At 43.2% G+C, this 27,378-nt stretch overlaps 1 protein-coding gene across 9 annotated transcripts in view; it reads right to left on the bottom strand.

Annotated features, from left to right (window-relative positions):
• FRMD4A (FERM domain containing 4A) overlaps nucleotides 1–27,378 on the bottom strand; it is a 418,655-nt gene that overhangs the window by 73,081 nt on the left and 318,196 nt on the right. For all 9 annotated transcript variants that reach the window (XM_083701332.1, XM_083701333.1, XM_083701337.1 and 6 more), the window contains 5 exons: nucleotides 19,498–19,554; nucleotides 14,824–14,846; nucleotides 6,786–6,869; nucleotides 1,681–1,746; nucleotides 764–821 (listed from right to left, as the gene is read on the bottom strand). In XM_083701332.1, coding sequence (XP_083557458.1) covers nucleotides 764–821; nucleotides 1,681–1,746; nucleotides 6,786–6,869; nucleotides 14,824–14,846; nucleotides 19,498–19,554 — 288 coding nt within the window. The remainder of the gene's footprint in view (nucleotides 1–763; nucleotides 822–1,680; nucleotides 1,747–6,785; nucleotides 6,870–14,823; nucleotides 14,847–19,497; nucleotides 19,555–27,378) is intronic.

Here is a 27,378-nt window from a genome sequence, read left to right as displayed (position 1 = left end):
CAGGTTGTGCACTCCCGCTTTAAAAGGTTACTGCAGCCTTTTCCTTGCAGCTTCTGTTCTGTTTCCTGTTGGGCGTGGCAGGGGCATAACCGATGAATAGCCTCTTAATGCTCAGTTGCTGTTCAGGGTGTATGAAGGGAGTGTGTTTGTATGTATTGGTAGGGTATTATTCACAATTTGCAACTAAAACACTTAAGTTCACCTAGAACCAAATAAATTAAACCGTAAAGATTTACAATGGAATTGCACTGCTCCATTATACTAAACCACTTAGAAGCCATTCTGAAATATAAGCAGTATATAAATTAATAAAACAATAATAATATTGGCATTCTGCCACCTTCCAAGGAGACACCTGTTCAGTCAGACATCCCTCTGAATTTGAACTTCTGATCTTCTTGTTTTAACTGTTTATTGTTTTAATTGCCAAGCTTTTTTACTGTATTGTACATTCTAATTAAGGATGCTTTAATACTCTGTGTATTATAATTATGTATGGATTTTATAAGCGATTCTTGCAAATCACTTAGACTCCATTTTGGCATATAAGCAGTCTATCAATCAAATAAATAAGCAATTTCAGATGCATTATTTTTCTGTTTAAAGTGCATCACCATGAAGTTAATAAAGCTATTTATTGATCTTAACACAGGAAATAGACTAGAATTTTCATTACTGTGTAAATGAAGAATGATTTCTGACGTAATTGTTTGCGATAAACCAATCCAATTCCATCAAAGAACACTTTTCAGTTGAAACGTACCTTAACTGCATAATAATGGACTCCGTATGTTGGAAGAGATTCTACAATGCTCATGTAGCTGTGGAGGGAAGTGCAAAATAACAGTGTCACACAGACAACAAGGGGAGGCAATGGGAAAAAACCCTCATGAACATTTGGGCACCCCTTCCAGGATGTGTTAATGACACAAATTCTAAAACTGATGAGTAGGAGTGGATTCATATCATTGGATTGGACACAGAAGAATCTTTTATTTATCTCCATCTTGATGGGAAGCTGTGAGGACTAGTAGGGTAAATTGTTAGACATTTTAAAAAGGATTTGTAGATTTTGTTAAGCTTCAATGAGACATCCCATCACCTTTCACACCATTGTAACATATTCCATGAAATACTGGATTATATTGAAGTATTTATTGGAGTGGCACGTTCAAATTCTTTGCAATGAAATCTAAATTAAAGACAATAACGATATGCCTAGAGGAGAATTTGCAGTTTGAAAGAGCATATGTTAAACAGTGGTTTTCAAACATTCTGCCTTCAGGGAACCCTTTCTTTATGAATTTTTATGTCAAGAGACCCCCAAACATATTGAAACACCCATCTGTGTTAGGGTGAAGTTCTAGATCTTCTTAGGCTTTGCTGTTGCCCTGTGTCAATTGAGTACACACTTTAGAACCCAGCCAATATTCTCCTGCAACTGTGGATTGTGGCCAATAATCAGCTGTGGTAGGAAGACTATTTTTTAAGGCTTGGCCAACATTAGTCATCTTCTCGCTGAGGAACTCCTGATAAGTTTCTGAAGGACCTCAGTGTTTCCTGGAACACAGCCTGAAAACCACTGCACTAAAATAGAAAACGCTATGTAATTGTAGAATGTTCAACTCCCCCCTCCCAGAGACAAAGTTCATCATAGTAGAATCCCTCTTCCCAACTTACTTGACAATGGCTTGACCTCTCGTCTGCCCATTTAGCTTCTTGTAATGCTCAATAACTCGGTCCTCACTTTGAAGGAGAGAAACAGAATCTTATTACCTTTAGCACAGCTGAAAAAACAGTGCAGGACCTCCACTGTAGAAGAGGCATCTCATAAAATGGTGGCTATCAGCCCAAGGATTCCCAGAGGTCTAAAAATACTACGTGATGGAAAGCAGAAAAACAAAGCTAGCTAATACAAAAAACATTTATTTTAAAAAACCTTTATGTTTATAAATTAAAACAAGACCTACTGCAAGAACTACGTATACACAGAGGCAGAAATGCAGCAAAAACAGAGATCTATTTCAAGAATTTCCTCCTCCCTTAACCATGGATAACACTACCCAGATCCATCTTAACCAGGAGAAAAATGCTGGTTGGAAATCCTGATTATAATGAAAGCCATGGTTACAGTGAAATATAATCTGTGTAGACACAACAATCTGGCAGAATCTGGCAAGTGAAAAGAAGCAGAAATGTATGTTGGGGTGGGGCATATCTGTGCATGCAATCTGTGGCCCACTCTTGATCTCTTAACTATTTGCTCTGGGCCAGAGAATTATACAAACGGAAGTATGTTGAGCAGTGCTTCCCAAGCTTGGGTTGCCAGATGTTGCTGGACTCTCAACTCTCATATCAGCCAGCATGGCCAATGGTCAGGGATGATGGCACATGTGGCCCAACATTACTGGGGGACCCAAGACTGGGAAAGGCTGCTTTAGAGCCACGGTGAAGAAAGCTTAAATATGATTAGTGCACAAACAGCCAACTTGGTGTTCTCCAAATGCCGTTGGACCAACTCCTATCAGTCCCAGCCATCATGGTTTGACATCAGGGATGATGGAAGTTGGTCCAGCAACATCTGGCAACTATTACTTGTTTGGTGCAATGTTTGAATTAACAGACTATGGTTTGTAACCAGCCATCAAGTCAGAAAGAGAAACTCTTTGTGCTAACAATGAATGAAAAAAACCCCATTAATTATTCCTCTGCCTCCAATGCCTACTGAACCCAAATAAGTATGAGATTTAAAAGCTTGAACCATATCTTGGTAGAGCAAACCATGATTTAATGTGATGTATTAATTGAGCCAAAATTTCAGAAACAGAACCTATCCCTTTCCTAATTTCTGTACAAACAGATGATTCCAAACAGAGAAATTAACTGGAGAGAAAGGCCTCTAAGTGGTTGAATTTCAGCTGTTCATCTTTTCAGCAGACCACTGACAGCTGCACATGGGCTGAGGCCAACTGTTAACATGACAGTGACTTCAAACTGTCACTATTTTGGTGGCAGGTAAACTCATTCATAATGCATTTTACTTCAGATGGCTAATTCTTTGATAGGCATGAAATGGCACTAAAACTGAAGTGCCCCTGTATGCCTGTCAGCTTGTAAACATATCTCTGAACTCCTTCAAATCAAATGAAAGAAATTGCACTGACAATAAGGTTCATATGCATGTTAACACAAAGGTTGAAAAAACCCCAGTTTGACAGCATCAAAACTAGCCATGACAAAGGCTGCCCAGGATCTGAAACCCGCTTCAGATGAAGGTTTTGAATCCTTCAGGTGGAGATGTTAAGATGCCCTTTCCACATCCAGCTGCAGGCCTGGTGGGCAGGGATGAAACAGCAGCAACTGGGGGGCAGCAGCAGCAGCTCTACGGGTTGTTCTCCTAGCACTTTGTGCAGCTCCTTCACCCCACACTAGTACACAACCACAAGCACAGCCCTCCAGATCTGCCAGCAGTTCTAAGCACAGCAGAAATAGTTCACTGTTTTCTCCATTCTCTGTGGAGCCTGATAGATGAGAGCCTGTGCTCTTTTCCTGGCTGCTGCCCTCACCAAAGGGACCAGAATGTTAACAGCAAATGTTGGTAGCCCAACACCAATCCAAACAGAGTACAGCCAGAAAAACAAAATAAATCTGCTTTGTAACTGGGGAGGGAGGGAGGGAGGGAGGGAGGATGAATGTGCACTCACAAAAGACCAATTTCAAATTCATTAAACCTGTAAACCTAAAAACATTCCATGCTGACCATGATTTATCAGTGTGTTTACACTAGGGTTTTTTTAAAAATATTTGGAAGAGCTCTCTACTGAAGTAGAGAAGTAAACTTCTAAGGAATATCAAATTATGAATACAATAATGTTGCCAAATTACTGGGAGAGTATAGTAAAACTGTAGTAACAAGTTACCTGAGGTGAAATCACTGGGTTTTATTACTCCACTGAAAACAGTAACTTTTTAAACCTTGGCCTTATCTTGCAACTCTTGTTCAAAGATATTAATCTTTTGTCCTTCCTCATCCAAGAGGAGCAGTTAGATTGCACCAAAAGCTACCGTATTTTTCGCCCTATAGGACACACTTTTCCCCCTCCAAAAATGAAGGGGAAATGTGTGTGCGTCCTATGGGGCGAATGCAGGCTTTCGCTGAAGCCTGGAGAGCGAGGGGAGTCGGTGCGCACCGACCCCTCTCGCTCTCCAGGCTTCATGAAGCTATCCGCAAGCCGTGGGAGAGCTGTGTGACTTCGCGCAGCTCTCCCACGGCTAGCGGAGAGCTTGCCTGCACCCAGAAGCTTGGGGCGCACTGAGCTCAGCATGCCCCAGGCTTCCGGCTTCGCGCAGCTCTCCCACAGCTTGTGGATAGCAGCCTGTTCTGGGGGCTGGGGACTTCCCCCGCTCGGGCTTCCCCCGCCCCAGCCCCGCACCTGGGAAAAAAATTTCCCCCCCTTTATTTCCCCCCCAAAAAACTAGGTGCGTCCTATGGGCCGGTGAGTCCTATGGGGCGAAAAATATGGTACTTGGAAGAGTAAGAACTGCTTTGTAGATCTTGGTGAATAGCTGTAAACATCCTATTTTGAGATATCTCCTTCTATGGCAACAAGTGAAAAAAACATTCACCAAGTGAGTTTACATAAGCAGGTGACCATCAGGCAACTCAGATCCACTGATATTCACAAAATCAGTAAATGAGGTGTTATAAAGCTCTTCCTGGACACTTCCCATTGTAAGCAAATGACTGAATACTTATTTAAATATAAAAGTTATCTGTGCATAAAAATAGCTCCCAAGCAGAAGGGATCTAATATGCTAGCCTTGTATGTATAGTGATTTTTTTTTGGGGGGGGGGAAGCATTCAGCCACACAATTCCCCCACCTGCCCCCTGAAATGGTGCAGCCCAGTTCTACCACCACATCTGCTAGGAACCAAATGCAGAATTTATAAAAGGCAGAATGTGTGTTGACATAAAACTGCAGAGTCCTGAAAACAGATAATCTCTAGCTGACTGTCCCAGGCAGTAAAGATGATTATCCCAGAGAATTATGCTCTTTAGGGAAAGCAGTGCCAGTGGAAAAACAGAAGCTTATACAAAGGCAACATGCAGGTTACATTTAGCTTTTTAAAGGTTTTTTTGTGTTGAATGAATTATTGAAAGAATCCTGAGAATATGGAGATTAAAGGCTAATCTGTGGCCTTCCAGATGTTGCTGGATACAGCTCCCATCCTCCTGGCCAGGCTGGGTGCAAGAGCGCATGGAGCGCCACAGGTTCCCTTCCCTGCCCTGGCCTTTATGCTTGCAGAGAAAGACAGCGACAACAAAACAGGTAAGTTGAGGTTCGTCACAGCACTACAGATCTATGTATGCCCCAAGCAGGGATTTTAAATACAGCTACTTGTATTTGTACACTATTTGGAAACTTTCCTGGGGTGGACTCAGAAACTATATTAGAATTTCACAGGAAACTTGAGCCCTGCCCCAAGCTAATGCTAATTTTTCAGAATTAGTATCTGGCCAAGAGAAATAGGTCAGTCCTCCCCAGGGGCACTGGGGAGAGAATAAACAAGGATTCCCAAACTACAACATGAAAACCACACTCCCTTTCTGCCATCAAATTATGAGAGTGGAGAAATTAAAGGAGTAGCAGAAAAGAGGAGTTCCCCACCCACCACTGGGCTTGGAGTCAAATGCTTTAAAGAGAGACATGAAAGAGCCACCAACAGCAAAGCAGCAAAACGAATTTTGCCTGTAGTTTTCCTAAACCAATTCATATTTGCATTGATGAAAAGGGGGGGGGGGGCAGACGGAGGGACTTCTCCTCAGGGCATTTTGAATTTAAATAGGATGCTTCCATCTCCCCTATATGTGCCTGCACATTTCATTCTCAGCCTAGGGAGAAGAGGAAAGGCTACAACATGGAACATGTTTACGGGGCTCAGTATTAAGTCTCACATAGATGAGAGGTGGAAAATCCACAGTCCTGTCTCCAATAATTTTCATAGCAAATATGCAGCAAAAAAGAAGGATGAATCAGGCCTGCTTAACCTCAGTGGGCTCTCCCACAGGACTTTGCAAAATGTGTGCTAACTGCCATGGGTTAGAACAGGCTTCCTCAACCTCGGCCCTCCAGATGTTTTTGGCCTACAACTCCCATGATTCCTAGCTAGCAGGACCAGTGGTCAGGGATGATGGGAACTGTAGTCTCAAAACATCTGGAGGGCTGGGGTTGAGGAAGCTGGGTTAGAAGAACTGAGCAGTGCTCTGGGTCTCCTTGGCCTGCGCACGAGGCTGCAAGAGGGTAAAGGTGGGAAACTATGGACTGTGCCCCCGTTTTCAGCGCAGTAGCAAATCTGTGTCTGGGCTGTACTATTTCAACCTGCAGGTTGGTGCTCACATGAATGAACCAGCCTTCCCCACTCTGATGCCCTCCAGATACTTTGGGCTACAACTCACATCAGCCCTGGTCAGAGTGCTCATATTGGCTGGGGTTGCTGGGAGTCCTAGTTGAAAATATCTGGTGGGCACCAGGTTGGGAAATATTGACATTCTCTGGGAAATGTAATTGTGTGAGGGCTGGGCAGCTTAGGGAATCTCTAACTGAGAAGTCTCAATCAACACACTCACCAAACAGCAATTATCGTAAGTCTTTGGGGGAAGTCACAACAGTGAGAAAACCAATAAAACTCTACAGTATAGATAGGCACATCGCAATCTTGACCAATGCATCATCCCACAAATGAGTGAAAAGGGTAAGTGCTTCTAAACACACAGAAAGGTTACCAGTAAGCAAGAGATGGGTGCTCCTTAAGTGCCTGCGTTGGAAGAGCTGGAAGCTTCTTTAAGTCAGTCCTTACTATTTCATTGCTGAAAAAGAGAGAATCCGAAAAGGAGGATCAGTCTACAAGAAATTAGCCATGAGGTTTGCAATGGCTGGCTGGCTGCTCTGGTTTGAACATCTGTTCCCCTTTAATGAAATGCTTTGGGGTAGCTTTTTTCTTTCCCTTTATTTATTTTGCATCTGGGAGCATAGTAACCTCCCACTATAGTATCAAAATCGGAGCAAAGCTATCACAGATGTCTAGGTTCCTTTTTCTTCCTGCATTTCATAATACTAGCTCTGAATGTAAAAAACAACACAGGACAGTGTGTTTTCATGGGGAGAGATTCTGTGGGGGAAATCTGTACGGTGCAGGAAAAGGGGGTGGGTGGGAGGAAGACGCACACAATAAGACCCCTTGATTTAACTTCTTCCAAAACGCAGCCATTGATTAGAAAGTCAGCCGGGACTCGTGCCCTAACAAGCCTCTCTTCCCTCCCCCTGCAGGGCTTGCTTGGAGTGGCGGGTGGGCGGGCGAGGATTATGCTCAACACTCTTTGTGGGAAAAGGAGAGGAAACGTGAACCTCAGCACTAGACACAGGAGAGCACAGCCTGCACATTAAAGAAGGAAAGTTCTTGGAATGGTGGCTGGGGTAGCACTGTAGGGGGAATTCATGGTGTAGCTGCATGTATGTACTAGGCCAGTTAGTCACTCAGTTAAGGAAATTAAGGACCATAACAGTCAGTTTTAAGGAACTGAATATTTAAATAACATCCCTCCCCCTGAATTGCAGGGGGTTCATGATTGAGAGGTCAGCAATGGGAGAAGGAGTATGAAATGTTTCCTCCCCACACAATGGTCCAGAAACAACCAACAACACCCATTCTCCACCCTAACATTTGTGCCTGAAGAAAGGGCGACTGCCCACTTGACTGCAGAGTGTTAGAAGTCTGGGAGCAAAGCTGCTACTCCATTTCCAGCTCAAAGCAGAACAGCAACGAATGAGTGCTGATAAGTCGTCTGCAGATGAATCACCCCCAGAGCTGGCTCTGCCATTAGACAAACTGCCTCAGGCAGCAGAAGCCCCCGAGGCAGCAGCCCCACGGACGCCCCACCATCTCCTCTGCTAGCACGGAAGCACCACCGCCATCTGCTGAAATTACGCAAGATCTTGCGCGAATTTGGTGAGATCTTGCCTGAGATGGTGGAAGTGACAGGGCGGGCAGAGAAGTGGTGCCAGCAGCAACAGCGGTGGCAGCTGTGGGAGCGACAGGGCAGGGAAATGTGGTACTTCCCATTTTGCCTCCAGCAGTGAAATGGGGCAGGCGTCACTGAGCACCCCCACAGTCACATTCCGTAGAGAACTGAAAACTGCAGTTGTGGTACCATCAGGTGTGGGGCTGCCTGGATTTCACTGTTTCCAGAAGAGATGTGTGGTCTTTCCACAGCAAAGGAAGAACAAACACATACTTATTGTTTTGTAAAAGTATCAAACAGCTCCCACTTTGAAGTACTGATTCACCCATGACTGCCCTACGGGTAAAATGGAGAGTTTAATGAAAAGGACAGTGCCACCGACATGCACTTCCTTAGACAGGGAAGTCTTTCTTCAGTATGTGATTTGTGCCAATTAGTGGGTGTTATTGTTTTCCTGAAAAACCGGGAAACCCAGTGCTTATATTCTACAAGTCAGCTAAATCTTTCTTTGCCCCTCTGATAGAAGAACTGTGCCTGAGCCCGTCATCAGCAGTAAAAGATTCCTTGGTCATTTGCCCAAACACAGGGGAATATCAAGATCTGGGAGTTTCCAGCCAAAATAGACAATTGCCACGTATATGACAAATTTCACAGTGACTAACAACGCTCCCTCAAAGCTAGGGCTGCCATATGTTCAGATTTTCCAATTTACAATTTTGTGTCTTTGGGTCCCCCTTAAAAAAACTCAACAACTTTTGGGGGTGCCCTGGTTTTTACTATTTGAAATATGGCAACCCTACTCAAAACCTCACAAGGCTTCCCAGAATCATTAACAGGAGCAAATAATTCTTATTGTTGCTTTGTGCCATTTGAATTATGCTATGCTAAAAGCCTTAGAAAGCAATTTTCACACATCATGGGTTCTTCCTTCCAGGGGTTCCTACCTGACCCCACTGCAGCCCATGTTGCAAAAAGCCTAGCTTGGGGAATTCAGAGCGCACAACTGCGGGCTACGAAAGCTGTTCTCCTGAGGGCCGGCTAAACATGATAGGGCAGTCATATGCCACTTTACTATGGCTGCCCACACACACCATACATTAAACACAGATTCACCCCACCCCACCCAAAGAATCCTGGGAACCCCTCACAGAGCCATAACCCACAGCACCCTTAACAAACCACACTGTCCGGGATCCTTTGTGTGTGTGGGGGGGGGGGAGCTGTGCTTCAATGTACAGTGTGTACGCAGCCTGTGTATCATTGCTTCAAGCAATTTCCCTCCCAGCTGAGTGAGTCATTGTGGGGAGAAAAATGCCTGAAACAACAGAGGGCAGGGAGGTTTAATGGAAGATGGACTATGCAAACTAGAGAGCTGAAGCCATTTAAAATATATCCCTTCTGCTTTATAGACATAGACCCTGCAGTACCCAAGGGCAGCTGGGATTTTGTCAAGGCTGAGAGGACCAGTCTGGGAGCAGGAACCCTAGGGCTGCTTCTGAATATATATTTTTGTTTCTCTGTATCACAACCCTTTTGACCCACCCAGCTGAACACAGTCTACCAGCCCTGTACTGTGGCCCATCAGGTGTCTGACAACTGGTGTTCTTTTTGCAGGAGAAAGCTGGCTCTGATATATGGATCACAAGTTGCACAGGTCTGCTTTAAATTTAAATTAAATCAGGCAAAATCAGAACATTTTCAGGGGAAAAATGCTAGCAGAACTGCAATGCTATCACTATCCTTGTGGTGCAATTAAGGAAGGCAGCAAGCTGGCTCCTGTCATTTGTTTTCAAACACTAATTGCTTAACTACAAGTTCATTTCAAGGAATGAAAATTACAAACTGTACATTTTCATTATGCAAATACATTGCTTAGTGGCAAATTACTCGTCTGCCTTTCTTCCTGTCTCATTATCACCATTTAGTACTCCATAGCTCTTTTCCATCTCCTTCATCTCACTTTCAGAGAGACTCCTTGTGTGGCTTTTGTAGGTCTTGGTGCATCTGATACCTGACAGTTTTTGAAGACTGACACACAGTGGCCTGGTTCATGTATGATGGCAAACCAGAGTTAAGCAAACTGTGACTTATCAAGAACCAGAAAGTGTGCTGGTGCAGGCTGCGCAAATCATGCTCCCCTTCCCTTCATCTACTTCACTCCAGGAAACAAACCAGAGTGCTGGCCCAGGTGTGAACCAGCCCTTGCGGCTTGCTTTTCTCTAAACAAGCCCCCTTCTAAGGGCCACTTCATTTCTTTTTTAAAACATACAACAAATCAATACTGACTTGAGTAACAAGATCAGCACTGAGGTTATGTAAATTTGTTTTGATGGGGGTGGGGATTATCTTAAAACTAGCACAGTAAATTCTTTCTGAAGAACTGCTGAAGGAAGTTACACTACTGATGCTTTTATTGACTCTGGGGCTTTCAAATAATTACTGTCTGGCTCTCCTAAGAATCCACAGAATTGAAGAGTCTGTTGATAACAAACGGTGGTTCTCCTAGCTGGGTTTGTTTTGGTAGCCTCATAGAACCATAGGACCAGAATCCCAATATTCCTAATTCTAATATGTAGAGACTTCTTTCTTTTTGAATCATTTTTTATTGAAAGTTTTCCACATAAAATACAATGAGAGAGAGAGAAAAAAAGAATAAGAGAAGGAAAAGAAGAAGAAGAAGAAGAAGAAGAGGAGGAGGAGGAGGAGGAGGAGGAGGAGAATAAATTCAAAGCCCTCAATTGTATCTTCACCCTTATCCAGACACAGCTCTTCCCAGGGAGCTTTCCCCTTCTCCCCCGCCTCCCACCCTGGGAGATCCTCTCTTCCCTGATGGAGAGACCTTCATCTCCTGTCTATCACCTTCCTGTGTGTAGCTTCGTTTATCCAAATAGAGAACTTCAAAAATAAACAGAAGGAAAGCATAAATTGGAGATCACAAAGAGATAAGAAAAGAAATGAAGTAAGGGGGGGGGAGATAAAAAAGATGAACTCCCAATTCTCTGTTTGCCGATTATGTATATGATAATTATTCAAAATATTCAAAGCATGCACTCCAGGATAACACGTAGAAGTATTATATAGCTGCTTCTCAGTCTGCTAAGTGTTTTTTCTTGATATTCCATCCCAAGCATCTCAGATTCACTGTTATCCACTCAAGAAGTCCAAAAGTAGCTCTTGAATTTTTATTATCATTAAATGTTCAAGATGGTCTTTTTCCAGTCCAATATGATGCGTTTCTCGCCAAGGGTTCCCACAGATCCTAATAATAGTCCTTTTTTCTCCACCCCTCCCCCAAAAATGCACACCAATCATCATAGGTTTATAGGCGTTTCGTTGTGCAATCGTACCTTCCCCTTTCAACCACATCTCCATCATCTGTCATCTGTGATCAGCTCTCAAGAACTCTGATTGTAAATCCATTTATCTCTCCTGGCATCACAGCAGAGTCCCTCATCTGCCTCGTCCTCCAGACAACTGCAAGACCAGGCAGCCCAATCCATGGTCAGAGGCTGTCTCAAACTCAGGCAGAGGCGATTCTAAATCCTCTCCAACAGGTCCTGTGAGTTCTTTAATCTGAAATATCTCTGATCCAAATTCTCTTGAAATTCTATGCATCTCAGCTTTTAATTCTGTGAACTGCTCATTCAACATTCGTCTTATGCTATCAACGATTGGTAAAGTCTTCAGCATTATTATTTTTTTGCCCTTTTCTGTTAGGTTTTCCCTTGGCAATCTCCCTTCTAGGATCTTGCATTTACACATTCCTTTCTTCACATAAGGTTAAGGTTAGTCTCCAACGCAAATTCAGGATATACGGTACAAAGATTCATCGGTTATTTAAAGTAAAGATTTCACACAAATTCAAAGCCATTCATCAGATGGGATCTTTCAAGGTCATCAGTAGTTAATTTAAGCCTCTTGATTTATATTCAAGCCCGTTAATTAGCACTTCTTTGTTACTCATCAATCCATTTCCATTGTGGGTGCCATTTAACTGGCAGATAGAAAATCCATTTTTTCTTTACTTCCAGTCTTAATAATAATTAAAAGAATTTTGCTGACCTGGTGCTCTAATTAAGAGCTCTTATGCTGTGTGTGGGCTCAATGACTGTCCCTCGCTCAAGACGGTTCTCCACCCACAAAAACTTGTGCCTCCAGTGTGAAGAATGTCTGCTTCTGATCATGTGAGGCTTCATCTCTGAACTCCCTTATCTCAAAAGGGGGTTGTGATAACCATGATATCTACCTTGGTTATCTTAATCACTGCATAATTATCTTTGCTGACAGGAGTATCCACAGCCAATGTCTAGTCCACCATTATTCCTTCCCGGAAGTTCCCAATATGTAGAGATTTCTCTCCCCTTCTGTATTTGGCAATCCTGCCTTGGCAATCTATTCATTTTCAAGTAGATATGTTTTTAATTGGCAATCTATTTATGTATTTAAGGTATGACAACAGGCAACATTGTATTGACTGGACAGTAGAACGCTGTCTGTGAATGTTTGGCATGGTTTTAACTGCTGTGCTTTTATGTAGCATGCAGGTATGTAGTTTTATTTTATTTATTTAAATTATTTATTTATTTAGAAAGATTTATAGATTGCTCAGGGTTTCACAGCCAAGAAATAGTTCAGGGCCCAGTTATCTACAGAAGGGCCTCCTCCAATAGCAACCAACACAATCCTTGAGGCAGCCCCAGCCAGAATATAGGGTGAGGGGCCAGGCAGAAAGGCCTTATCCATTCTATGAACCCAACTCTGCAATGTTCCCCCCAGAGGTGCGCCTGTCTCCCATATTGCTGAATTTCAGACAGCAACTGAATATAGCTTATTCACCTAAGCTCTTATGGTGTAGTAACACAAGGTTTATTCCTCAGAAGTGATGTATGCACCTGCGTTTTAAAATTTTAGTTACACAAATATTTTAGTTTGTATATATCCTCTTAGCTATGTTTGCAATAGTGTGTGTATTTTAAATATATATAAAATCAAACTGACATATTGCTGAGGAAGGGTGATCTATAAATATTCAAAATAAAATAACTAACTAAATAAATAAATTTAGTTGGCTGGGGTTTTTTTGCTGGGCTTTCTGCATTGTGATTTATTTTGCTTCGGTTTTTGAGTTTTACTGTGAACTGTATATTTTATTGTTTGTATAAACCACTCAGAAAATCTGGTTGGCTGAATAGTATATAAATGTCATAAACAAAATATATAATAAATAAAGGAATATATAATAAATAAATTGTGTATATGAGTAGCATATGAATTTTGTGAGAAAAGTGAAGAAAGTTAGGACACATAAAACACAATATGGTTTTTAATTTTTTTAACAGATGTTCTAGGAGAGTATTTAAATATTGCTATATTTTTGTTCCAAGTGTTATACTTTGCTTGCTAGCATTGCACTAAAACCGACACAGGCTGGCCACATCTCTTCTGTGGTGTTGCTGCAATAAATCAACTTGCATGCTAAAATATCTAAATACTTCTCCTGGCCCTGTTACTGAACTGCAGTGACTAAGCTAATCTGAAATGCTAGCAGTTGAGAAATATAAACAAGAACAGGCTTGTGTTTCCTAGTCACAAATACGTCAGGATTTCACAAGCTGCTTGAGGTTCTGAAAGTGATGTGTCAGAGCCTCAGCCTGTCCTACAGCAAAGTGTGACCTGCATCGTTCTGTGTACCTAACGTTTTCAGATTGAGGTGCTTAATGGTGTATTTTATTGCTTAATTTGGGGGGTTAGTTAAAAGTTCTAAATTCTAAATAGTGGCATTTAATAAGCTGTGATGGTTATGGGTGGGTTACTCGTGTGTAAACTGCCTCCACTTCAGTTAGATCGTTTGCTCAACCATGTTTAGGGTTAGAGCTCGCCCTCCGTGAGCTGTTAGTCACTTGCAGAATCCGTCAGTGGGCGTTTCTTGAATCTCTTCCAGCATAAAAGCTGTTTGACCCCAAGTCTCCGCCTGTGTTCCCTGCGCGGAACGCGTCTGCGCAGGTAAGGGGACGGCAAGGGCGTGCCAGCGCTCTCTCCGCTGGTCTCGGTTGAAGGGTCTCGGAGCCCTGACACCGATTCCTCCATCTCCCTCTCCTCTCTATTGGTGTCACACTGAATTCCTTCCCCCCGACTGGTTCCCTCTCCGGCATCGCTCTGGAGCCCTGCCTCCGCTTTTCTCTCTGATGTCAGTTCCCTGACATAAGCCTTCGGGACTAGAGGGATGAGTGCAGGCAAATACACTGCCTTAGTGTGTGCCGTAGGTTCAGCTGGGGCAATCATTGTGCTGTGAGCAGACTCACTGGTCCTGAGTGAGCCTAACGCTGATATACAGGATGCAGCTGGCTCGAGGGAGAAACCTAGTAAAGGACCCACCAGCTCTTCCAGGGCAGGGGGGGTTTGGGGGCACTATGCAGCCAACACCTATGCAATTATAAGTGACCTCTTTTTAAGCCAGACCAGGGAGAACTGCAAATGTAAAACAGTCATTTTTTGGATGTATGTTTAAGGAAATGGGAAGCCAAGTCATTTCCTCAGAGATTTCCTTCTGCTGTGCGGAGATAGACAGTATTGTGTTTCCTGAATTCCACAAACACATCATTTATGTATGAAGCATGAACAAGCTTTTGCATTTCCTTTAAATTCTGTATTTGTGAGTTGAATGACAAGTAGAAAAAAATGACTCTAGGATGCAACAACTATTAAGAGCTATACTACATAATTATAAGGCACATGTTCTAGTTTAACAACAATCATTTTTCCTTTAAAATAATTAATTGAAGAATATGGATGCAAAACTCACCTTGAAAAATCTCCTTTTGCTTCCTGTAAAATTGTGAAAAGGGGGCAGAGCATAAAGCATCACTTAATTTGCATATACACATGAAGAAAAATACATTTCTAGATACGTCAAATAAAAGAATTCCAAAGCATTTTAAATGACCCCATCTTCAAAATGTCATCATAGCGTTTACAACTGTCAACTTTAAGAAGCCTGAATAGGTGGCTGATGGGGGTATCCTGGTGATTCAATGTACTGTCCCAATACATGCACCTTAAGGAAGGGCGAGGCAACTTCAGCCTTTCTCAGTCAGAATCCCCATGGATTCATGTTTTAAATTTACAAAGAAGTCTTCATATTCAGAATCTCTGGATAGTTAAAGACATGTTAGTTAAAGCCTGGATAGTTAAAGACTAGTGTGCTAAGTGATTTTGAGTACGCAATCATGCTTAGGAACATAGTAATTGTTGCACAGGGTCAAATCCAGGGTCTATCCAGCCCAGCACTCTTTACAATAGGAAACCTGTGGCTCTCCAGATGTTGTTGGGCTTCAACTTCCATCATTCCTGACCACTGACCTTGCTGGCTGGCCCTGACACGAGTTGCTCAGCCATTCCTGCTTTACAAGAATCCTAGCAACGGGCATTAAGGCTACCCACTGAAAACTAGGCAGTGGTCCACTGGGAGACCATACCTTGCCTGCTGACCACTCTGATAGAGCACAGTTCTCTAAAAGCAAGACACAACACTACACCTCAGTCTCCTCCCCCACTTAGTCAAGGGAAATTCAGGAACTATAATTCTATGAGGGTGTGAGGATCTCTAACATACCTTTCTTACAAACATTACAGAATCCCTGAATTCTTTGGAGGAAACTATAATACTTAAACATTAGGCATGCAAATATCTGCAAACCTAGTCACCTGGAATGAGTGGGAACTGACTACAGGTGACCAAGCAGGAAAGATAGGGCAAATAAGAAGAAATCTGGATAATTTTTCTGTAGTCTGTTGATGTGCCAACATAACTATGTGTGGAAATCAGGCTTGTAAAGGTTTTGTGGGCTAATAACTTTTGCAAACTTATGTGCAAAGCTGAATTGAAAGTCTCATATTGTAGCATGGATGTGCCCCAATATTCTGATGTAGACATGACATGAGGTTAACACCTAAAAGTTTGTTTATCTTCTAAAGACTGGCCTCATACCAACTCTGTGCAAGCAGAGACGTGGTCCTATTGAGACTTGGGATTCCTTTAGTAAGTTAAGTACATTTGGGACAGCTCAGTTTCTTATTTTATTTTCCTTTGGACACAATATCTTTTCACAACATTTGCACTTCCTAAGCAACCACTCAAGGGAGCACAAAATGTTTGTTTTAGATGTCTTGCATCTGGGAACACTGTGACTTAAGTCTGACTATCAATCCTTACTATCGAAACTAAGTTCTTCACTTTTGCTACTGTTTTCCATTAGAAGAATGTGTAATTTTGGATTGTGAAGTGTCAGGGCTCTGAACTGGAAACAGGTAGGGCTGAATAACAGACCCCTTCTCCTAGAACCAGGGCTGTAGCCATAGGAGGCCAGTGAGAGAAAGACAGAAAACACATGTAGGGACCTGATCTGCCTTAGGGATGCCCAGGCCTCTTCCAGGAATTTTCTGCTTCAGTTTTTTTTTTTTTTTTAAATAAAGCTCTAAGCTGAAATCCATGGTTATGTTTACTCATGGTTATGTTTACTCAAAAGTAAGTACCAATGAATTTAGTGGAGCTTTGTCCCAGGTAAACAGGGTTAGGATTGCAGCCATTATGCATACAGAAACACATGAAAAATATTTGTGAAATGTTTGGGCAGCATAATTACTATCAAATTGCTCAATGAACCAATGGGTACAAAGGTAGTAGAATAGGTGCCAAGCACTTGATACACATTTTATATCAATATTAGTCTATTTGCTGTTTCACAATGACTTTTACTGTCCCCTTCCTCAAACAGAGCTAAGTTTCCCCAAGCCAGAAGCCTAGTTTTAGGCCAGCCTAAACCTGTAAAAGTTTCATTTTTTCCAATTCCAGCCATATTACGCTCCTGACAGAAGAACCAAGTCTGACAGGGTGTCTCTTGGATTTTTATATTCAACAGAGTTTCATTTTTAAATACATTTCAACACTTTGCTATTGGAAAATTCTGTAAGTTGTATATTCCCATACCCCAGTATACTTCTTGATCTCCAGTTAGTGACTCAATAGTGCTTATCAAAGTGACTGTGTAATTCTTAAATTCAGAAAGGACATTGCTAAGCAAACCTGCCTGCATTTAAGTGAATGATTTTCAGGAGTAAATAATAGAAGGGAAGTTCTTTGCTTCTTCCCTAGAAAAGAAGATCTCTCTGTGATAAAAGCCAGTTTGGCAGGTGCCAGAAAGGAAAATGTGGCTTCCAAAACAACTACCTGCAAGGCTTGAAGTAGGCCTTCCTTTCACTTTGAAAGAGGCCAAGCAACTGGATGGTTGCAGGTCAGGCTGTGTGGGCTGCCTCAGATTGGTGCATCACCAGTTGTGCAGGCCCATCTTACCCAATAAAATAGCATGGATGCCATATAATTGTGGCTGAAAATGCCCTCCTTGCCAAACCTCTCTATACATCCAGAGCATTTCCTGTGCAGGAAACAAAAGTCAAACTTGGTTCAGCATGACTGCGTAACCATAGCACAACCACTTCAGAAGCAGTTCCACTATGAAGGTTTTACTAGACTTAACTACTCCTGCTGTAATTCAAATTAATTGATTGCTAAGGCTCCAAGGAAATGTTTGTGGATGTCTAGAATTTACAATTGTGTTTGTTAATTCCATTTAATTGGCAATCAATTAACTGGGGCTACAGCGGAAGGAAAAAACAGTTACTTTATAGTACCCTTGGGGTTGGCAATCTCCATTTCTGCTAATTATATCATGGGGCTAGCTCCCAGCGTGGTACAATACAAGCTTATGAAAGCCAATGGAACTGAATTAACATTTCAATGGTCTTGGTTTTATAATTAAGTATTTAACAAGCACTGAAGACTGATTATTTTAAAAATCTCATCCGCCTAGTAATAATGATAATAACAACAATTTCTATTCTGCCCTTCCCCAGTAGGAGGGCAGCAAGCAACAACAAAAATAAGTTAGCCTCTTCCCTCCTTAATCATGAGCCAAGGTTGGTTACAACCCATGGTGGAGAGCGCTTAACTACAAGCCTGGGTTTAGATGACATGCTAAGTCAATCCTTGACTAAGCTGACATGCTGCACTGATCTGGAGGAAGTTGGAAGAAAGTGGGTGCAAGCTCCTTTTGGGGAGCCAGCATATTTCTGCAGTTCCAAACATGTCTTACGGTGGTATGAAAACCAGGCCATTAAGTGATACATCTGCTATGAACAAACCATGGCTAAAGCAGTTTCCATGTATCTTTTTAACAAAGTGAGACGCTAGTCTTGTTGGTCTGTATATATGGGGTTGCATCCAATGTTCGTCCTCCCTAGAGCAGACCAACTGAAAATGATGAACGTGATCAACTTGGGTCCATTGATTTTAATGGGTATACTTTGAGGAGAGCTTAGTTGGATACAACCTATGGTGGGCAGAACTTAATTTGGAAGACTAAGCAATGGTTTCACTGTACATGCAGGACCTCAACCATCATTAATACAACAAGCAATTGCTAGTGCAAATCATACTTATGTCTGCATTGGGGCTTCGTGAAACAGGTTCAAGTCAGGCTTGCAAATTCACCTTCAGTTTAACAAGGAGTGTGATGTACGAGTGGAGCAGCCTTGCACAAACTTTGACCTGACAAGTAAAATGCAGCCAGGGAAACTTTCTGAATTGGCTGTCTTATTGGGACTGCAAACCGACCAAGAGGGGACTTTTCACACCCCTGGCCTGCCCCAATATATTGGTAGACTTTGTGGACCACAAGCTGTGAACACCTTTTCAGGAAACTACAAATGGGGTTTCAGGAAACTTAAATAACACGCAATGATTGCATATTAGTGATTAATTATTTCTCTGTGTACTTACGACTCTACACTTTATAAATGCCAGGAGATTCATTGTCTTCAAAGTGATGATTCCTGATGCCAAATCATCCTAACCAAAAGCAGGCTACTGGCAACCCTGTTTTCCTAGAGTGCTTTTGGCAGGTGTGTTGAATGTACATTATTGGAATAAATAAGTAAAATAGTAACAACAAAGGGCCATCCCAGTTGAATTATGAACACTATAAAACTAAGGTTACTTTGCTTTTCAGTCTCAGGGTAGCTCCCATGTCTGCATACATGTTCATATCCCTGGACTATGAACTAGCACATTCCTCCAAGGAACTCAAGGTTGCATCAAACAGCTCTCCACATCTTCTAAGCTGAGAGTTGGTGACTGGCCCAAGGTCACCCACTGGGCTTCATGTCCAAGTGGGGATTTGAATCTTTGTATCTCGGGTCCTCCACAGAGCAATGTGGCACAACACAGATCTAGCAAGTGGCATGTTTGTACATATGTGTGCACATGAGTCACGGTGTAAGAAGCTGCTTTGAGACATGGGCTAAAATGTTGAGCTCATTTCCCTATATTTGAATATATATGTTTTATTTATTTATTTTTAAATCCTTAAGTGGCAAGTCTTGAAAGTTGGAAGATAAAAAGAACAAATCTGACATAACTTACCTGCAAGATGTATGAAGCCAGTTCAAACACAACTTCACTGTCGACCTCAATGAGCTCCTGATGAGAAAAGAAAATTGAGGGTGAATAAGCAAGTGATTTATTTATTTTAGTTCTTCCAAAAAAGAAGTGATACCTCTGTGTCTCCATTGTATACTGAAGGAGTCTGAAATTAATGTGGATTCATAGAAAAAACTTGTGGCACAGAATAAATTCTAGTACTTTGGGGAAGTTGCTACCTATGGTTAATGTTAAAGTAGGGTGGATGTCTCTTGCTTTTCTTGAATATTTTCAATGATGCTCCTGAAGCTCAATTGACCACATTTTGTTACAATGATATGGGTGTGGATTCAGTTATTATCACAGCTCACAGGAAGGTGGTTCACAGCTGAAAATGTGGGCTGATGTTTTTTCCATGGGAATTGTATTTAGTGTGCCTTGAAATTGCTTAGATCATTCTTCTGGCAGCTAGTAAAACCTTCCATAAAACTACAGTGAGACACAAGCTAAAATTACTGAAACTTTGACAGAGCTTTTCTTTAAAGTTCAGGTTTAGTCCAAGATGGTGCACCCCACTGACATTCTGCAAGCATTCTCTATACAGGTGCTCCTATTGGACGAAGGCCACTCAACATTTATTATAATAGATGTTTATAGCAGAGACCCTCTGCACAAACAGCCCGCATGCCTTCTATCGCACAAAATGTGTTTGCACCAGTGGTCTAGTACATAGCTGTCAACTTTTCCCCTTTTTAAAGGGAAATTCCCTTATTCCGAATAGGATTCCTTGCAAGAAAAGGGAAAAGTTGACAGCTATGGTCTAGTATCTGAGAGGTATGTTACATTTCAGCTGCTTCCTTCCTCACATCACAACAAAAGGACATTAAAGGTCTCCAGTCAAATATTTGGCTGGTGATTTCAAACTAAGCTCTCTTAACCTCTTCAGCTCTTGTCCAAGTACTCTTCCCTCTTCTGCCCATTTCCTCTCCTCTTTTCCCATCCCGTTCATGCTCCTTCCTTGGACAACTCCCTTGTCTTAGATATTCCACATTACCTCGTCCTCTTGCCACCCCCAATCTCAACAATCAGAGCAGCTTGGCCAATGGGAGCCAGTGGTCTCTTGGTGTACTCTGCCCCTCTGTAGGGGTTCTCTACATTCTGGCAACTCAGCCACTCACTGCCAGAAGCTCCATCACCATCACAAAATTCCTCTGCACATTGCAATTTTGATGAGTGTCTCACAGTCACACATGAATTAAATCTGTATTTATTGGCCTGTTTTTATACTGTACTAATAGTCAAGTATTTTCATTGTGGTTCCCATGAGCTACTGTCAGGACTGGAGTTGGAGCAGGTCCCAGTTCCTCCAACTGAGGAATCTAACCTCCAAATTGTTACTTTGCATGCCCCTGCTGGCTTTCTATACTTAAGCTTTTGTTTGAATTATTTGAAATTGCTTGGAAAGAAAAAAAGACATGAAACACCCAAGATCTAAATTCAGATAAATGCAATAATGCACACCATTCAAGTGAATGACACACCTCATTTCACAAGTCACAATAACTGTACTGAGCCTGCTGCCCCTGGCAAATATGGAGCAACAGCCCTTAGCCAGGTGCTCTTGTCTCCTGCTGCTATAGCGCCAGAGCCAGCCTGCTAAAATAATGCTCTCACTCAAGTCTTCTATCACAATCCACGGCAGCCAGATCCAGAAGTGAGCCTTTAACAAAGAGGCTTTCTACTTTTTTTTATCCTTTCCCATTCTTGTGCATGTTTGGCTTTAAAAATGCCTTTGGCCAAAACGTTTAATTGTGCGTTTGGTTTTACTAATGAGGTGCATTCAGGAAGTATAAGAAAGCTGAAGACAGGGCAGGCCAAAGAAAATGTGTGTTTACCATATACTCAGGAATGGTTCAGCTTGGCAGTCCACCATGCACAGCTGGAAATTAGGTAACTGCTCTAGAGATCCTGCTGCCTCTTTAACAGTGGAGCACCCCGAACTTGGACCCCTTAGTATGCTGGTCACATTGCTCATCTTCCCCTCCTTCCTGGCAGGAAATGCTTAGAGATGGGGCGTGGGCTTGGAGCAGTTGCAAGTTTTGGGGGGACATAGCTGTGTGTGCTCTCAGGCATGGTGGAGGACATGGTTTCATCAACTGCTTCTGTACATGGTCCCATCTTGGTGGTGGTGGTGGTTTTGCCACAGGCAGCAGAATATCTTAGGGCAGTTTTAAAACAACTATGCCAGGCAACAGAGGAAGAGCATGAGGTGGAAGGACCACAGCTGCATTCTCCTTTGCAGCAGCAGAGCAGCAAATTAACCTAAGAAGAGCCCTCTGGATGAGGCCAGTGGGCCATCTAGTTCAGCCTCCTGTTCTCACAGTGGCCAACCAGGTGCCTGTGGGAAAGCAGAACAGGAGCACAACAGCAGCCTCCCCTTTGGCAGTTTCCAGCAAGTGGCACTGAAGGATCATGTCTGGCAGCCACTGATAGCTGCACCCTTCATGAAATGGCCCAATCCTCTTTTAAAGCCATCCAAGTGGGTGGCCATCACTGCCTCTTGTGGGAATGAATTCAAGAATTCACCTATGTGCTGGATGAAGAACTACATAATAATAATAATAATAATAATAATAATAATAATAATAATAATAATATATTATTTATACCCCGCCCATCTGGCTGAGTTTCCCTAGCCACTTTGGGTGGCTCCCAATCAAGTGTTAAAAACAATACAGCATTAAATATTAAAAACGTCCCTAAACAGGGCGGCCTTCAGATGTCTTCTAAAAATAGGATAGCTGCTTATTTCCTTGACATCTGATGGGAGGGCTTTCCACAGGGCGGGCGCCACTACCGAGAAGGCCCTCTGCCTGGTTCCCTGTACCCTCACTTCTCGCAGTGAGGGAACTGCCAGAAAGCCCTTGGCGCTGGATCTCATTGTCCAGGCTGAACGATGGGGGTGGAGACTTCCTTTTATCTGTCCTCAATCTTTCAGCATTCAGCTTCACTGGATGTCCACAAATGGGCAGGTGGGATCTCCAAGTTGCAACTTGGCAACCTTAAGTAAAGGTAAAGGGACCCCTGACCATTAGGTCCAGTCGTGACCGACTCTGGGGTTGCGGCACTCATCTCACTTTATTGGCCGAGGGAGCCGGCGTACAGCTTCTGGGTCATGTGGTCAGCATGACTAAGCTGCTTCTGGCGAACCAGAGCAGTGCACGGAAACGCCGTTTACCTTCCTGCTGGAGTGGTACCTATTTATCTACTTGCACTTTGACATGCTTTTGAACTGCTAGGTTGGCAGGAGCAGGGACCAAACAACGGGAGCTCACCCCGTCACGGGGATTTGAACCGCCGACCTTCTGATTGGCAAGTCCTAGGCTCTGTGGTTTAACCCACAGTGCCATACTATTGCAGGCCAGTGCAATTTATGGCCACTAAACCAGGAAGGGGAACTTGTGGCCCTCCAGGTGGTGTTGGACTCCAACTCCCATCAGCCTCAGCTAGCACAGCCAGTGGTCAGGAATGGTGAGAGTTGGAGCTTAGCAGCATCTGGAAGGCTGCAAGTTCCCCATTCATTCACCAAACCATACAATGCCACAGTGTTTTAGTGTAATTTTATTGCTTCCATCTCAAAATAGGGAAACAACAAAGGAAAGGCTGTACTTACTTATTGAGGGCAGGTAGCCCTTTTCTCTTGCATAAATCATCTATGGTTATGGGTGGGGATTTTAGGTATGAATAGTAGGGAGAGACGAAAACAGACAGATGGAGCCTGCTCATTCTGTCAAGGGGAGCTTTAGCTTTTATTGCACTAAGCAGCGGTGAGTCAATAAAACTTAAGGCTAAAATAGCTCATGAGAGGAAGGCAGGGACTTCCCTGTTTAAAGCTATTTATATGCTGCACTCTGCCACTCACATGGTACGTGAAGCAGCTTATGAGCAAAAACATACTATAAAATCATAATGGCTTTACAATGGTCATGTATTAATCTTCATCTTTCAAAAGCAGGAATACCACAGCCTAAGCTTCCCTGGAAGGATCCCCAAAGGTGCTTTTCAGTGGAATCCAACACAGGGCATTAACCACACTTGCCACATGATCACCAATCAACAGAGTCAGTGCATCTCTGTTTTGAGAATCAGTGCTGATTCAGCCCAAGGGTTCCTTGTTCTTCTCCACCTACTCCTTCAATTCAGCCAAGCTCTATATGAACAATCACAGCAATGTCCCATTACACTCTTGGCTCCATGCCCAAGTCAGCTTCCCTATTGGTATACTAATGAAATGTTCCTGCCACTCAGCTGCTGAGCGACGAAGCAGCCACTTCATTAAGAGCTCTGCTCTATATGTGAGTTCTTCATGCATGCGAGTATCCCTGGGAGCAGAGAGCAGCTTTTCCCCAGCATGGGCTTTGACTTGACCCCTTTCCATATAGGAATTCAGTAAGGAAGCCACCAGCTAGCACTTGTTAACAATTAGCTTTACAAAATTATTAGGCAAATCGCTAAGGGTAGCTTTTGAGATGCTACTTAATGAACTGCTATTAGGAAGGATAAAGGCAGTTTTTCAGAGCATAGATTAATTTGCCCTGGTTTGCACAACTTCCTTTGTCATGATGCTGCCTTTGGTCAAACAGATTTTGTAGGGAATGTGTTTGGGGGGGCAGGGTGACTACAAAAACTTGCACAACTCTTTTTAGAGGCAAATGTGGTGTGAGCATATATACCATGACTACATTTTCAAGCCTAGGGAAAGACTATTGTTTGCCTGCATCTTAAATCTCCACACACCATAGCTTAAGAGACTTTTGAAACAAAAGTGGTGAGAAGCAGCTCAAGTGAGTTGAGTCCAAAGTTGAGCATGCGCATCTCACACAATTCTCCCTCCCAAAGAAGAATGGAACAAGGGGAGATTTGCAGACTTAGTCATGAACATCCTGAACAAGTCAGGGGAACATGTCCAAAGTTACTCTCGGCCAAGAGTTGCCAATGTGAAAGTAAGTAGAGTCTGCTAGGTCAGACCATTGGCATACCTAGACCAGCCCCCAGTTCCCCCAGTTGCCAACCAGGTGCCTGAGAGAAACCTGCAAGCAGGACCCGGGCACAAGAGCCTCCTCGCCTCCTGAGGTGTCCAGCAACTGGGATTCAGAAGCATTGCTGCCTCCCCCTGTGGAAGCAGAGCAGGGCTTCTAAAATGGCCGACAGCAATTGATAGACTTATCCTCCCCAAAAGTGTCAGTCTCACAATCTTGGTGGATCAGGCAGTGCTGTGGACATAGTGCATCTTGATTTCAGTAAGGCTTTTGATCATGTCCCCCATGATATTCTTGTGTTTTTCTAGAAAATAGGTGCCAGAACTCACCATGAACTCCTCATTTGTTGTCTTGGCAATGGCAGTGGTGCCCACCTGAGAGGTGCCAGAACTGAGTTCCGGTGAGTTCTGGCTGGGGAAAAGCCCTGCTTGTGGGGAAGCTGGTAAAATGTGGGTTGAACAAGGTAACTGTAGCTGGTTGATGAACCAAACCCAAAGAGTGCTCATTAATGGTTCTTCACCATCCCGGAAAAAAGGGACAAGTGGGGTGCTGCATTGTTGTTCAACATTTTCATAAATGACTTGGATGAAGGAATTGAGGGGATGCTCATTAAATCTGCCAATGATACCAAACTGGGGGGGGGGGGGTAGCTAATGCCACAGTAGGCAGAATTCAGAATTCAAAATAACCTTAACAGACTGGAGAACTGGGCCCAAGCTAACAAAATGAATTTCAATAGGGACAGGTAGAACCAGATGCACAAATATAAGTTGGGGGCACCTGGCTTAGTAGCAGTACATGTACCAGAGACTACAATACTCCCCCCTCCTCCTGGATTTCTTTGTCTTTGAGTAGCCACCAGATTGTTATTTGTGGTGCTAGAAGGCCTAACAGTTCAGACAGATAAGAGAAAAGGCCCTGTTATTAATTTGCACTGCAGGCAGAGCTAATGAGTGCAGAACAAGGCAGCCCATTCACAAACACCTTGGGAGACAGAAAATCCGATAGTTCCCACAGTATAGACATGGCATTGAGTAAACTGCCCACTCCCCTTCCCCAAGGCATGCTGGGGGGGGCTGTGTGCCAAGGCAAGGAATCAGATTCAGAAGGGCCTCACCTCCTGCTGAGATTTACCTACAAAGCCATCTTTTCTCAGAAACCTCTTTGTGATGGACGTTGCAAACAACTTACCTGAGCAGCATCCATAAGTATCAATCAAATGGAAATGGGAAGGACTATGGGCCTTGACTTCATAAAACCACTGCTCTACAGCAAGGACAAGTTTGAAGAGGCCCCCAAATGGATTTATTTAAATGGACAAAGACCTTTACCTGTGAGCGGCCATTTGGCTGTGAGTGTGGTGCCATTTGGAGAGGTTGGAAGAGATGTGTGGGTGCTTCCTCCCTGCGTTAAAAACTAGGTCTGTGTTGTACCCAAGAGTCACTTCTTTTAAACGTCAGGGCCTAACTAGACAATACATGAAATGCATGAACACATTTAATGTACCTTTTTTAATTTAAAAAAGGGAAAACAGCCACAGGGGTACTGATCAGGATCACTATTGCTTCCACTGTTCTGTGCTGGTCAGATCACATCTGGAGTGCTCTCTTCAGTTTTGGGCAGCAGTTTTTTGGAAGGACATAAACTAATTGGAACACATCCAGAGGAGAAATATTTCTGGATGGTTTGGCATCTGGAGACCAAGGTGGCAGCTGTTTTATAGGCCGGATTCAATGGCATATCTGCAAATTCAAGCCGTGTAATTAAAGTGGATTTGGACTCTCAGCAACCAACACCCGCCCCCCAGTTTGAACTTTCGACAGTAAGCAAAGTGATGGAAATGTGGACTGGAAAGGCTCGACACAACATCACATAAGCAAATAAATCAGCATGAACGCTCAATAAACTGGCCATCTGGAAGCGACCCAAGTCTGTTGAGGAACGGCTGAAAGAACTGGGAATGTCAGCCTGAAGAAGAGACAGAAGAAGGTGGGGCAGGATATCAGTTTTTAAGCTGCCATGCAAAGATGGAGCAGAAGATACTCTCCACTTTTCCAGAGGGCAAGCATGGAAACAATGGGTGGAAATGGCAGAGAAACAGATTTTGACTAAACATTCAGAAAAACTGTGTAACGATATGAGCTGCTTGACAGTGAAAGAGACGGCCCCAGAAAGGACAGACTCTCCTTCACCGGAGGCATGTTAGCAGAGATGCTGCAGTTGTATCCTGCACTGCAGATCCTACACTGAGCAGAGGGGTGGACTAGATGAGCCCCAAATTATGCCACTCTAGGATTCCACTCCCACCCCCTGAAGGTGCTGCTCCCTGCTCCCTTTTCTTTCATTGAAAATTTTAACACACAAACATCAGGAAACAACAGATGCAGGCACAGGTTCAAGCACACAGCTTGCCATACAAAATCAGTGGCAACACCAATCCTCCCAAAGACAATAATATACCTCAAAAACCAAGAGGGACTGCGGTAGCTCAGTCAGTAGAGCAGGAGATGCTTAATCTCAGGGTCATGGGATAAAAGATTCCTGCATTGCAGGGGGTTGGACTAGATGACCCTCGTGGTCCCTCCCAACTCTACATTTCTATGACTTTACCAAGAGGTACGTTCAATTCATGCCATAAAGAGCCACGTGATTGTTGTCAAATGATGACTACAGAATCATGCAAAACCTGGGGGGTGGTATGAATGGCTCGTCTCATGCTAGAAACAGAACTCCCATCTCAGCTGGAACAATATGCTTTTTGGTGGAGTGAGTTCACATGTCCGCCTAGCAGTTAAGCAGAAGGAAGAAATGAGACCCTGCACATGCCATGTGTGAAGCAGCCCTG

The sequence above is a fragment of the Podarcis gaigeae genome (assembly GCF_964106915.1).
Source record: "Podarcis gaigeae genome assembly, chromosome: 10".
NCBI lineage: Eukaryota > Metazoa > Chordata > Lepidosauria > Squamata > Lacertidae > Podarcis > Podarcis gaigeae.
The sequence above is the reverse complement of the archived record's forward strand: the minus strand, read 5'-3'. Positions and strand labels throughout refer to the sequence as shown.